Consider the following 11,543-nt stretch of genomic DNA (forward strand, 5'->3'; position numbering starts at 1 on the left):
TGGAGCAGTTCTACTCTGCTCATGTGGAGTTACCATGAGTCGGGAGCAGCTCAAGCACAACTAACAACGACAATAAAACAGGATAGTAGAAAACTTGTACTTCTCAAAATGTATAACATTTTTAAGCATTTTGTTATATTAATTTAATAAAATTTATATTGTGTGTTTTACACTATTCTTTTCCTACACATAAACTTTTAAATTTTGAAAAATTAGAAATTTTATTTTTACTGCAAAAACTTTTACTACTCTATTTCCCCACCACCACCTCAAGAAGAATTATTTAAGGCTGGTTTACTACTTAGCTAGTTATTCCCAGATTCTAATTGTACTGAAAATATTTTTACTTGCTTCAAATTCTAAAGTGAACTTCTCTAAAATTCCTTGGCTTGCTTCTACCTCTACCTCCAACCCCTCTCTCCGTTACGATACTGTGACCTTCAGTCCTTTCATCCTTTCACCTTTTCGGTGATCCTCAGTACTCACGGGTCTTTCCTGCCTTACTCCACTTACATAATTCCACAGTCAGTTGCTTTCTAGCCCCTCTCGCAAACTTGCTTAGCTAAAAAACCACAAGCCTATTTAAATCCAACACTCACCTTACTCCATGCCTGCACCTGTGCAACTGAATGAGGCCGGAGTCACACATGCTCTCTATCCCCGAGTGTTTAGTGCTGATGGAAATTGTAGTAATCTTAGTTCATGTACTCTCTCCTGTCTTAGGTAACTTATTTTATACTTTAGATTTTCTCCTCAAACTTCAAATACCTCCTCTCCTTTCCTCACTCTCAGCTGACCTTGCTTGCTGTTTCTTTGAGAAAATTGGAGTAATCAGAAGTGGGCTTCCACAGGATTTCCCCCTACATATGCCCACCTGGCTGCATCAGTGCCCACCTCTTCTGTATTCTGTTCTGGTGCTATGGTCGAACCACCCATGCTCCTAGCCAAAGACCAATCCTTCTGCTTGTGCTTTGCGTTCCATCTGCTCTTCCCAGCAATTCTCCCCTGCTTTCTCCTCCATCATCAGTTTTAGCCTTTCTACTGGGATCTTTTCTACAGCATATATAGTCTATATTACATTTGCTAGCTTCTCTGTTCCCATTCTCTCCTGAGCCCATTTCATTCACGCTTTTCTTATCCTGCTGTTCCAGAATTGCTCTTGTCAAGGTACCAGTGATCTCCACTTCACTAAATCTAATGGGTGGTTTTCAGTTCTCCTCTTATTTAACTATCAATAGCATTTGACACAATTCATTACTCTCACCTTACAGCACTATGTTCACTTGATCACCAGGAAACCTTACTAGCTTAGATTTCATCATACATCTTTGGCCCTTGTTCTCAGTTTCCTTTGCCGGTTATGTATTATCTCCCCCACCTCTAAATGCCGAGTACCCAGGGCTTAGTCCTTTGACCTCTTCACTGATCTATCTACCCTCATTTCCTCGGTGATCTCATCCATTATTATGGTTTATATGTTTGCTGAAGATTTTTTTCCCAGTCCCAGACCTGAACTCCACATTCATATATCCAGCTGCCTACTTGACATCAAATAAATATCTCAAACTTAACATTTTTCAAACTGAGCTCCCAATACATCCTTCAAAGTCACTCCTTCCATGATCTTCTTCCCCATCTCGATCAATAAGCACTCAGTTCTTCTGCTTCCTCAGGCTAAAAACCTTGAAGTCAGTCTTGACTCATCTCTTTTTCTAATGTCTCTCAACAAACCCTATTGACCTCTACTTTCAAAATCTATCCAAAATCCAAACTCTTCTCACCACCTCCACTGTTCAAATCATTGACTGTTGTTTACCACAGCTCACCCACCACCCACCGGATTTAGACTGTTGCAGCTACACAGGCTTCATGGTTCCTGAAACACGCTAGACATACTCGGGCTTTAACATCTTTAACATCTGTACACATGTTGTTCCCTCTGCCAGCATTGCTCTTCCCCCGGAGATCCATGTGATGTGTGCCTCATTTCCTTTGGAGAAGGAAGTTTCATCTTCTCAGTGAGCCCTTCCTTGACTACCCTATGTAAAACAGCAACAATCCACTGTTAACACTTTCTCTACCTTCCCTTTTTTTTTTCTTTTAAACACTTCATGGTTATGTAACATACTATGTATTCCACTTATTTATTGTCTGTCTTCCCAACTAGAACATTACCTCCATGAGGTCAGGGTCTTTTGTCTGTTTGATTCACTGCTTTATAGTAACTGGCGTACAGTGTGCATCCTTAATAAATGTTTGTTGAATGATTGAATACCCTAGTCCTCTTCCTCATATCTCTCCTTTCATCCTTGAAAGCAGCGTTATTTATTTGACTGAGGACTATTTAGGCATTTTGGCTCTCTTTTTATGCTATCTTTAAGTTTAATTTAAAATGGGTTTTTTTGAGTATCTTCATTAGCTTTTATAAATCTGTTATTTTCTATGGTTAATTTCTCATGTATCTTGAAAAATCTTATTTCTGTTTATACTTGCTACACTTAGAATGGAATTTGTATTATATATCACTGAGTGGGAGCCCTGGTGGCGCAGTGGTTAAAAGCTTGGCTGCTAACCAAAAGGGCGGCAGCTCAAATCCACTAGCTGCTCCTTGAAACCCCATGGGCCAGTTCTACTCTGTCCTATAGGGTCACTGTAAATCAGAATCAACTTGATGGCAATGGTTTTGGTTTCGGTTTATCACTGAGTGAAGCATTTTGTGTTATTCCCAACCTATAGTAGTAAATATTTCTGCTTTCCTAGGTTCATTCATGGACATCACTTCTACAAATACCAGTAATAAAAGTGACACTAATATGGAGCAAGTTCCGGCCACAAATGATACTATTAAACGCTTAGAATCAAAATTGTTGAAAAATCAGGCAAAGCAACAGGTTTGTGATGTTCTTAAAAGTAAAATCATATGGTAACCTTGCCAGTAGTCATAACATTGTACTAACTGAAATTAGTTATTCACCATCCTTCATTACTTCCTTCCTATGATCATCTCAGCTTTAATGGTTGATGATTAAAATGTAAAATGAATATTTTTTGGCTGCATAACTACCCAGCTAAGGGAACTGTCCTTAATGTGTCATTTCATCTGTCCAGATTTACTAGTTTTTGCCATTATTGGTTTAGAAATATTTTAAGAAGTGCTTTCATTTTTCTGACCTGAGGCATTTAGGTTAACTACTAATTGGGGCATTTAATTCCCAACTCTAGTGGTTGCCCTTTTATAATGGCAATATCACTGGCTTACTCCCTTACCCTGTAGCTCCCTATCCCTACAAACTTTCCTTTTCTTTTAGAGCAGAACAAGATGCATAAGAATCCCATGTTCCTCCTTCTAGGCTGCTCAGGATTCCTAAATCTAAAGACCTTCATTAATTCAAATTGGCCTATAATTTTAACAGAGTGAATCTGGACGTTTAAGTTTGGGAGCTTCCCGTGGGAGCAGTGTGGAGAGCCTGCCCCCAACCTCCGAGGGCAAGAGGATGAGTGCTGACATGTCTGAAATAGAAGCAAGGATAGCTGCAGCCACAGGTAAAAAGGAACTGAAGGTCTCAGTAGAGGTGAAAATATATGTAATTCATTCTGGTGTGGTAGTTTCTTTTATGTTAGTAATGAGGATATCAGGATTTTTTTGTGTCTCTTTTTTAAAGCAGAAAATAGGTTTACAATATACTCTAAAGCTTCTAGCAGTAGTTTATCTCAAATTCCAAGTATGGAATAATTCCAGGTATGATTCATAAAAATTATCTGGATCATAAAATATACCTTCCTAATCACAGATTCTACCAAATGTAATTTTTTCAGCTCAAATGTATGCTGAAAGTCTTAATTGAGAAAAGTTTTGCTAAAAACAAAATGTTAGTTGCCTTTGGAGGAGTTTGCGTGATTCTACTAGAATTTTGTGCGTTTCTACTAGAATTTTGTGCTGAACTCAAATAATAGCAAATATCTTGTTTTGAAATTAACCAAAAAGTGTACTCCAGATCCAAACATAATTTGTCCTGGCCTTACTGTCTGCTCCTCCTTCCTCCCAGTGGCACAGAGAGTTAAGATGGTTGAGGTTAGTTCTTTTAATGTAAAATAAAAGTTCATAGTAATTTTATTGGATTTTGAAAAAGCTCATATTTAAGTTCCGTTTTTGTCAGTTCTTAAAATGATTAATCCTGAAAGAACTGGTCAGCACAAAAACAGTTAATTACATGTTTTGTTACCTGAGTGAACTGTTAACCTTCTTTTCTAAACAGGTTTCATATTAGTAATGCTGGTTTAATTTGGGATTTTTTGTTGTTGGTGTTAATGTTCTTCCGGGGGTAGAGGGGAGCTGATTATAAACATAAATGCATTTCCAGTGTAGATATGTGGAAATGTAAACAAGCAAACAAAAACTTTCTGTAATCATCCCACCCAGAGATAAGCACTTAACATTTTTATGTATTGCCTCCAGTCTTTTAACTATATATGTGTATACATGTATATTTCCATGCGTATTTACGTACATATATTTTAACTTAGCTAACCACGTGTTATTTTTTTAGATTTTTTTTCTTTTTTTCTAAATAGAATGTTCTCATTTTGTGTGGAGCTCTTTTCAGAAAAAAAGTTGTCCAGGCTTGGTTATTTCCAAGTTTCACTCTATTTTTAATAAAAAAAAACTCTCATTAAAAATACTGTTTTTTAAAATATTACACTTGAATCTTGCCATAATACTATTCTGAGTGGTACTATGGATCATCATGCTACACTTATCTTCAACTTAACCATGGTTGTTGAATTTATCAGGTAGCATCAGAATCAGTTAAATATAACAGAATATCCAAAATAACAGAGCCTATAACACACAGGATTTATTTTTCACACATAAACAAGTCTGGAGGTAGGCTCCATGATCATCAGGGAACTGGGCTCCTTCTATCTCCCTGTGCCACAATCCCGGTTGTGTAGCTTCCATCCTCAAGGTTACCTTGTGTTCCAGGATGGCTGCTATAGTTCCAGTCATCACATCCACATTCCAGGCAACACCAAGGAAGAAGTAGGAGGAGGGCAAAAAGGCACATACCCAAGCTCTTTTGGGTGGCTTTCCCAGAAGTCCTACCTAACAACTTCCACCTAGCTGTCTTTGGCCAACATAATATGGTCACTTGTCTACGCATAGCTTCAAGGGCAAAGGGAATCAGTTGGCTCTTAACTAGGTAAAATCAAGGTTCTGTTGCTAAAAAAGGAGGGAAAAATAAAGATTGGCAGGGAATTAGCAGTCTTTGCCCCACAGATGGATCTTCAGAACCAACCACTAACAAGCCGTCCTTCTCCCTGAGTCACAAGTATTTCTGTGGACAGGGTCGTCTCGGTGTCATGTCAGATGAATGGTGCACACCAGGCCATACCTTCACTCTCTGGGGTACCTTTTTTACTTCAGGGATGTCGTTCAAGATAGACCTGCCAGGCTCTGATTGCTGCCCTAAAATTTACAGCAGATGGTAAAAATCATAGTAATTTTATATCTTTTTGAGTATCATTTTTCTAGTCAGGCACTGGTTTATTATTTACAGAAGTGATATTTCACTAAATTAAGCATAACCAGACTCATTAAAATTACCCTATTCTTTTTCTGCCTTAAGTGTAGAACAAGTGCTATTGTGCAGTCTTGGAATTTTACACGATCTAGATTTTTTACTGAAGTATCTTACCCTGAAAGGTTCATACTCTCCAGCCTTTCAACACCAATCATGTTTAGCAGGAATGTACCCTAACTTTGAAAACTCTAGGAAATATTCAGTTTACAAGAAGTAAGTATTTATAATTATGAAAGCATAAGCATTTCTCACTTTAATTCAATAATTATCATTTAATCACTGAATTTTACTTTATAACACACTTCAAGAAACATCTCATTTGAATATGTATTCCTGTGTTTGTATACTGTATTTTTAAGCAAATACGTGTACTTTCTACATTTGTTTGCCAACCCTGCCCATCCCCCTTCCCCCCAGGTATTTTTGTAAGCATTGCTGTGCTAATTTCTTTCTACATGTTGCTGTAAAAAAAAAAAAAAAAAATAACATAGGGCAGTTACAAAAATACCTTGGCAGGGAGTGTGGTTGGCAAACAGACATAGAAAGTATGCATTATTTGCGTAAAATAAGGTAATTAAAACAGAAATGTTAGCTTATTCCTTTTTAACACCTCTCTTCCTTCCCTCTTTCATCCAGTCCCCCCTGGTATATCAGTGGTTTCACTTAGGTAGATTGTTCCTATGAACACATTTGAAATTTAGCTTCCTCATCATCCTGCAGCTTTGTCTTTGTCATTTTTGTTTTATTTTGTTTGTTTTGCTAATTAAAACTAGTGTGTCAGATGTCTTGTACTGGTAATTGTTTGCTTTTTAATCATGCCTAAGCATGGATGAAAAGTTAGATAGTTCTGCATGCTATTCTGCATGACGTGTTATTAACATAACTATTTGAAGATTATTCTGTTTTTGCAGTTAGTCATTTTCTGTGTTCCTATTTGTGGTTGTTTGCATGTATACTGTATATATGTGTTTTTGCAGCCTATTCCAAGCCTAAACGGGGCCACCGTAAAACTGCTTCATTTGGCAACATTCTGGATGTCCCTGAGATCGTCATATCAGGTATCATAGACCATCTGAGCTGGTCTAATAGCTGTGAAACCAGAATAATGATCCCTGGTACTTTTACGATGCTTCTTGCTCCAATTGTTATAGGACATAAAAATAGATACCTTGCATGCAATAATTATGGAGACAGATTAAAATTTTATACATTTATCTACACTAAAGTAGCCGTGAAAAAATACCTCAAATCTCTAATAATGAGGATGAAATAGAAGGGAAGTAAACCTCTTCACAGAAGGGAGGATGCTAGCCCAGGATTCTGCCAGCTTCCTCTCATCTTTTAAATGAGCAGATAAGCTGAACCCAAACCTTTTCTGCACCCAGCAGAAAGAGGAAAAGGCTATTTACATTTTTTTTGTTTTCCTTGGCTCCTTTCCTTCTTCAGTGACTACTTTTTGGCTCCCTATAAGCTGTCCATCCCCATCTCTTTCTGTTGGGATTGCAAGCAAAATGTAAAGTTAAGAGAATAGAGTTTCTAAATACCATTCTGCCTTAACCTAGAAAGCAAAAACAAAATGAAACTGTAAGATTTGATGTTTTGCAGGGTATCTTGCCAAAGAATCATGTAAAATAAATTGTCAGTTCTGATTCTTAGTTATTATCAAGAGAATCTTTTCACAGTGAGGTTGTTAAGTGTTTTTATATCTAACTCACACGTAGGTACTTCAGTGTCTCAAGTACATAAACTGTTTTTATTTCTAATGATGATCATTTCATACATGAATCAATCATTTTTTTATTGAAACTTAAATGGTATTTGTGACCTTTGATACTGGCTAATATATATTATCATAACTATCATTTATTTGGAAACCCTGGTGGCATAGTGGTTAAGTGCTACAACTGCTAACCAAAAGATCAGCAGTTTGAATCCACCAGGTGATCCTTCAAAACTTTTTGGGGCAGTTCTACTCTGTCCTATACGCTCCTTATGAGTCAGAATCGTCTCAGTGACAGTGGGTTTGGTTTTTTGGTTTATCATTCATTTATCCCTCTGCTTTAGGTTTTCCTCCACCTTTTGCCTCTATATTTTGGTCAGGAAATACACGATTTTTCCCATACACATTCATGAGTGTGATTTGGATGAATTCTTTTACACTGTACTTTGCCTGGCAATGGGTTTTTAACATAGTGTTGTATTGTAATTCAGTACCTAATGCTTCTTTTCTTGTCTACTAAACTGAAAAGTCTGTGAGGGTAGAGACCGTGTCTTTCTTATTTACTGTTGATTGTATCAGCAGTATTTGGCTCAGTGCCTCACACATACCAAAAAAAAAAAACAACTGCCGTCAACTTGATTGCAACTCACAGCAATCCTATAAGACAAAGTAGAACTGCCCCATAGGGTTTCCAAAGCCGTAAATCTTTACAGAAGCAGACTGCCACATTTTTCTCCCGTGGAGTGGCTGGTGGGTTCATACTGCCAACCTTTTGGTTATCCGGCTAGCGCTTTATCCACTGTACCACCAGGGTTCCTTGCCTCACACATAGTGTTTAATAAATCTGTGGCTAGTAAATAAATGGACAAACCATTATCGAGCATCTCCACTGGCTAGGAACTAAGATACAAAAATATAAATTATACAATTCTTTGGGCTTTTTTGTCTATATAAAACTATTTTGTATTAGAATAATTAATTTTGAGACTGATTGTCAAAGTGCTTTATCTTATTTTCTGACATTGTTGCTACTGCTGTTCAAGAGAAAAGAGTTAACCTACCTCCCACATAATAATTTTAATTTATTGAGTTGTAGACTGCTTTAAAAATTAACAGAAGTACCTGCGGTCATTTTACCACCATGCTAAAAAGGCACTAGGTGTAAGGGAATAATATCCTGACTAAAGAAATGACAACACTGAAGCTTACATACTGCTGAGATGTGATTACCTTAAGTGTTTGAGGACATCAGGAAAATTTAGGCAAATCAGTATAATCTTAATCCAGGTCTTATGACTAAGCATTAAAAACAAATATATGTATTATCAATCCATGGAGTAGCTTTTTTATCGTCGACAATATAGTCAATACTGTTCTACCTAGCTAGAGCAATAAGGGAAGAAAAAGAAATAAAGGGCATCCACACTGGTAATAAAGAAGTTAAACTGTCCCTGTTTGCGGATGATACGATACTATACATAGAAAACCCCAAAAACTCCATGAGAAAACTATTGGAACTAATAGAAACATTCAGTAGAGTAGCAGGATACAAGATAAACATACAAAAGTCAGTTGGTGTCCTATATACCAATGAAGAGAATGATGAAAAGGAAATCAGGAAAACAATACCATTTTCAATAGCCCCTAAAAAGATAAAATACTTAGGAATAAATCTGACCGGGGATGTAAAAGACCTATACAAAGAAAACTACAAAACACTACTGCATGAAACCCAAAGTGATCTACATAAACGGAAAAACATACCATGCTCATGGATAGGCAGACTCAACATTGTGAAAATGACAATTCTACCCAAAGCAATTTACAAATACAGTGCAATCCCGATCCAAATACCAACAACATTCTTCAAAGAGATGGAAAAACTAATCATTATATGGAAAGGGAAGAAGCCCCAGATAAGTAAAGCTCTATTGCAGAAAAAGAATAAAATAGGAGGACTCATGCTACCTGACCTCAGAACCTACTATACAGCTACGGTAGTCAAAACAGCCTGGTACTGGTACTATGACAGATACATTGACCAATGGAACAGAATTGAGAACCCAGATGTAAATCCATCCACCTACACTCACCTGATCTTCGACAAGGGCCCAAAGTTCATCTAATGGGGAAACGATAGTCTTTTTAACAGATGGTGCTGGCAGAACTGGATATCCATCTACTAAAGAAAGAAACAGGACCTGTATCTCCCACCATACACAAAACCTAATTCAGTTTGGATCAAAGACTTAAATATAAAGCCAGAAACTGTAAAGTTCATAGAAGAAAAAATAGGATCAACACTAGAGGCCCTAATGCACAGCATTAACAGGATACAAACCATAACCACAACACACAAACTCCAGAAGATAAGCTAGATAACTGGGATCTTCTAAAAATTAAACACGGTCATCAAAAGAGTAAAAAGAGAACTTACAGACTGGGAAAAAATCTTTGGACATTACAAGTCAGACAGAGGTCTGATCTCTAAAGTATATAAGAAAATGCAACACCTCTACAACAAAAAGACAAATAATCCAATAAAAAGTGGGCAAAGGAAATGAACAGACATTTCCCAAAGAAAACATCCAAGCGGCCAACAGACACTTGAGGAAATGCTCACAATCACTAGCCATTAGAGAAATGCAAATTAAAACCACAGCAAGATACCATCTCACCCCAGCATTACTGGCACAAATCAAAAACACTGGAAATAACAAATGTTGGAGAGGCTGCCGGGAGATTGGAAATCTTATGCACTGCTGGTGGGAATGCAAAATGTTACAACCATTTTTAAAAAATGATATGGCGCTTCCTTAGAGAAATAGAAATACCATACGATCCAGCAGTCCCACTCCTAGGAATATATCCTAGAGAAATAGGAGCCGTCACACGAACAGACATATGCACACCCATATTCATTGCAGCCCTGTTCACAGTAGCAAAAAAATAGAAACAATCTAGATGCCCATCAACAGATGAATGGATAAACTCTGGTGCATACACACAGTGGAGTATTATGCAGTAATAAAGACCAATGATGAATCTGTGAAGCATCTCATGGATGAAACTGGAGGACATTATGCTGAGTGAAATAAGGCAATCACAAAAGGACAAATATTGTAAGAGACCTCTACTGTAAAAACTCACGTAAAAGTTTACGCACAAAAAGAAGCAATCTTTGTTGGTTACCAGGGATAGGAGGGGTGGGGGGGGGAACTAAATAGACAGTACGTAAGTGGTAACTTTGGTGAAGAGTAAGATAGTATACAATACTGGGGAAACCAGCACAGCTTGTACAAGGAAGGTCGTGGAAGCTCCATAGACACATCCAGACTCCCTGAGGAACTGAATTGCTGTGTGGAGGGCTGTGGGGACCATGGTCTCGGGGAACATCTAGCTCAATTGGCATTACACAGTTTATAAAGACAATGTTCTACATTCTACCTTGGTGAGTACCATCTGGGGTCTTAAAAGCCTGTGAGCAGCCATCTAAGATACTCCGCTAGTCTCACCCCTTCGGGAACAAGGGAGAATGAAGAGAACAGGATACAAGGAAAAGATTAGTCTGAAGGACTAATGGACCACAGCTACCACGGCCTCCACCAGGCTGAGTCCAGTACAGCTAGATGGTGCCCAGCTACCACCACTGACTGCTCTGACCGAGATCACAATAGAGGCTCCTGGACAGAGCTGGAAAAGGATATAGAACAAAATTCTAACTCACAAAAAAAGGACCAGATATACTGGCCTGACAGAGACTGGAGAAGCCCCTAGAGTATGGCCCCCGGACACCCTTTTAGCTCAGTGATGAAGTGACTCCTGAAGTTCACCATTAGCCGGGGATTGGACAGCCCCATAAAACAGAACGGGACTAATGAGGCACAGTAGTCCAGGGACAAGGACTAGTCGGCAGGAGGGGACAAGAAAGCTGGTGATAGGGAACCCAAGGTTGAGAATGGACAGTGTTGACATGTCGTGGAGTTGTTAACCGTTGTCATAGGGCAGTATATGTACTAACTGTTTAGTGCAAAACTGTTCTGCAAACCTTCATCTAAGGTACCAAAAAAAAAAAAGAATTATCTATGTGAGATCAAATTGACAACAGCAACTCAAAAGATTTGATGGGAAGCGTAGGGGACAGTGAGTTGAAGATAATGGTGATGGAATAATTTGGAAAAGGATAGTGAGAATAGCAGCACAACTGTAACCGATGTCACTGAATGTACATCTAGAAACTT

At 38.0% G+C, this 11,543-nt stretch overlaps 1 protein-coding gene across 8 annotated transcripts in view; it reads left to right on the plus strand.

Annotated features, from left to right (window-relative positions):
* MAP3K7 (mitogen-activated protein kinase kinase kinase 7) overlaps positions 1-11,543 on the plus strand; it is a 93,869-nt gene that overhangs the window by 42,012 nt on the left and 40,314 nt on the right. For 7 of the 8 annotated variants that reach the window (XM_004388412.2, XM_023742477.1, XM_023742476.1 and 4 more), the window contains exons 10-12: positions 2,761-2,891; positions 3,414-3,543; positions 6,560-6,640. In XM_004388412.2, coding sequence (XP_004388469.1) covers positions 2,761-2,891; positions 3,414-3,543; positions 6,560-6,640 — 342 coding nt within the window. The remainder of the gene's footprint in view (positions 1-2,760; positions 2,892-3,413; positions 3,544-6,559; positions 6,641-11,543) is intronic. The other variant, XM_004388413.2, reaches the window with a different exon arrangement.

The sequence above is a fragment of the Trichechus manatus genome, unplaced genomic scaffold (assembly GCF_000243295.1).
Source record: "Trichechus manatus latirostris isolate Lorelei unplaced genomic scaffold, TriManLat1.0 scaffold00211, whole genome shotgun sequence".
In the NCBI taxonomy this organism is placed as follows: domain Eukaryota; kingdom Metazoa; phylum Chordata; class Mammalia; order Sirenia; family Trichechidae; genus Trichechus; species Trichechus manatus.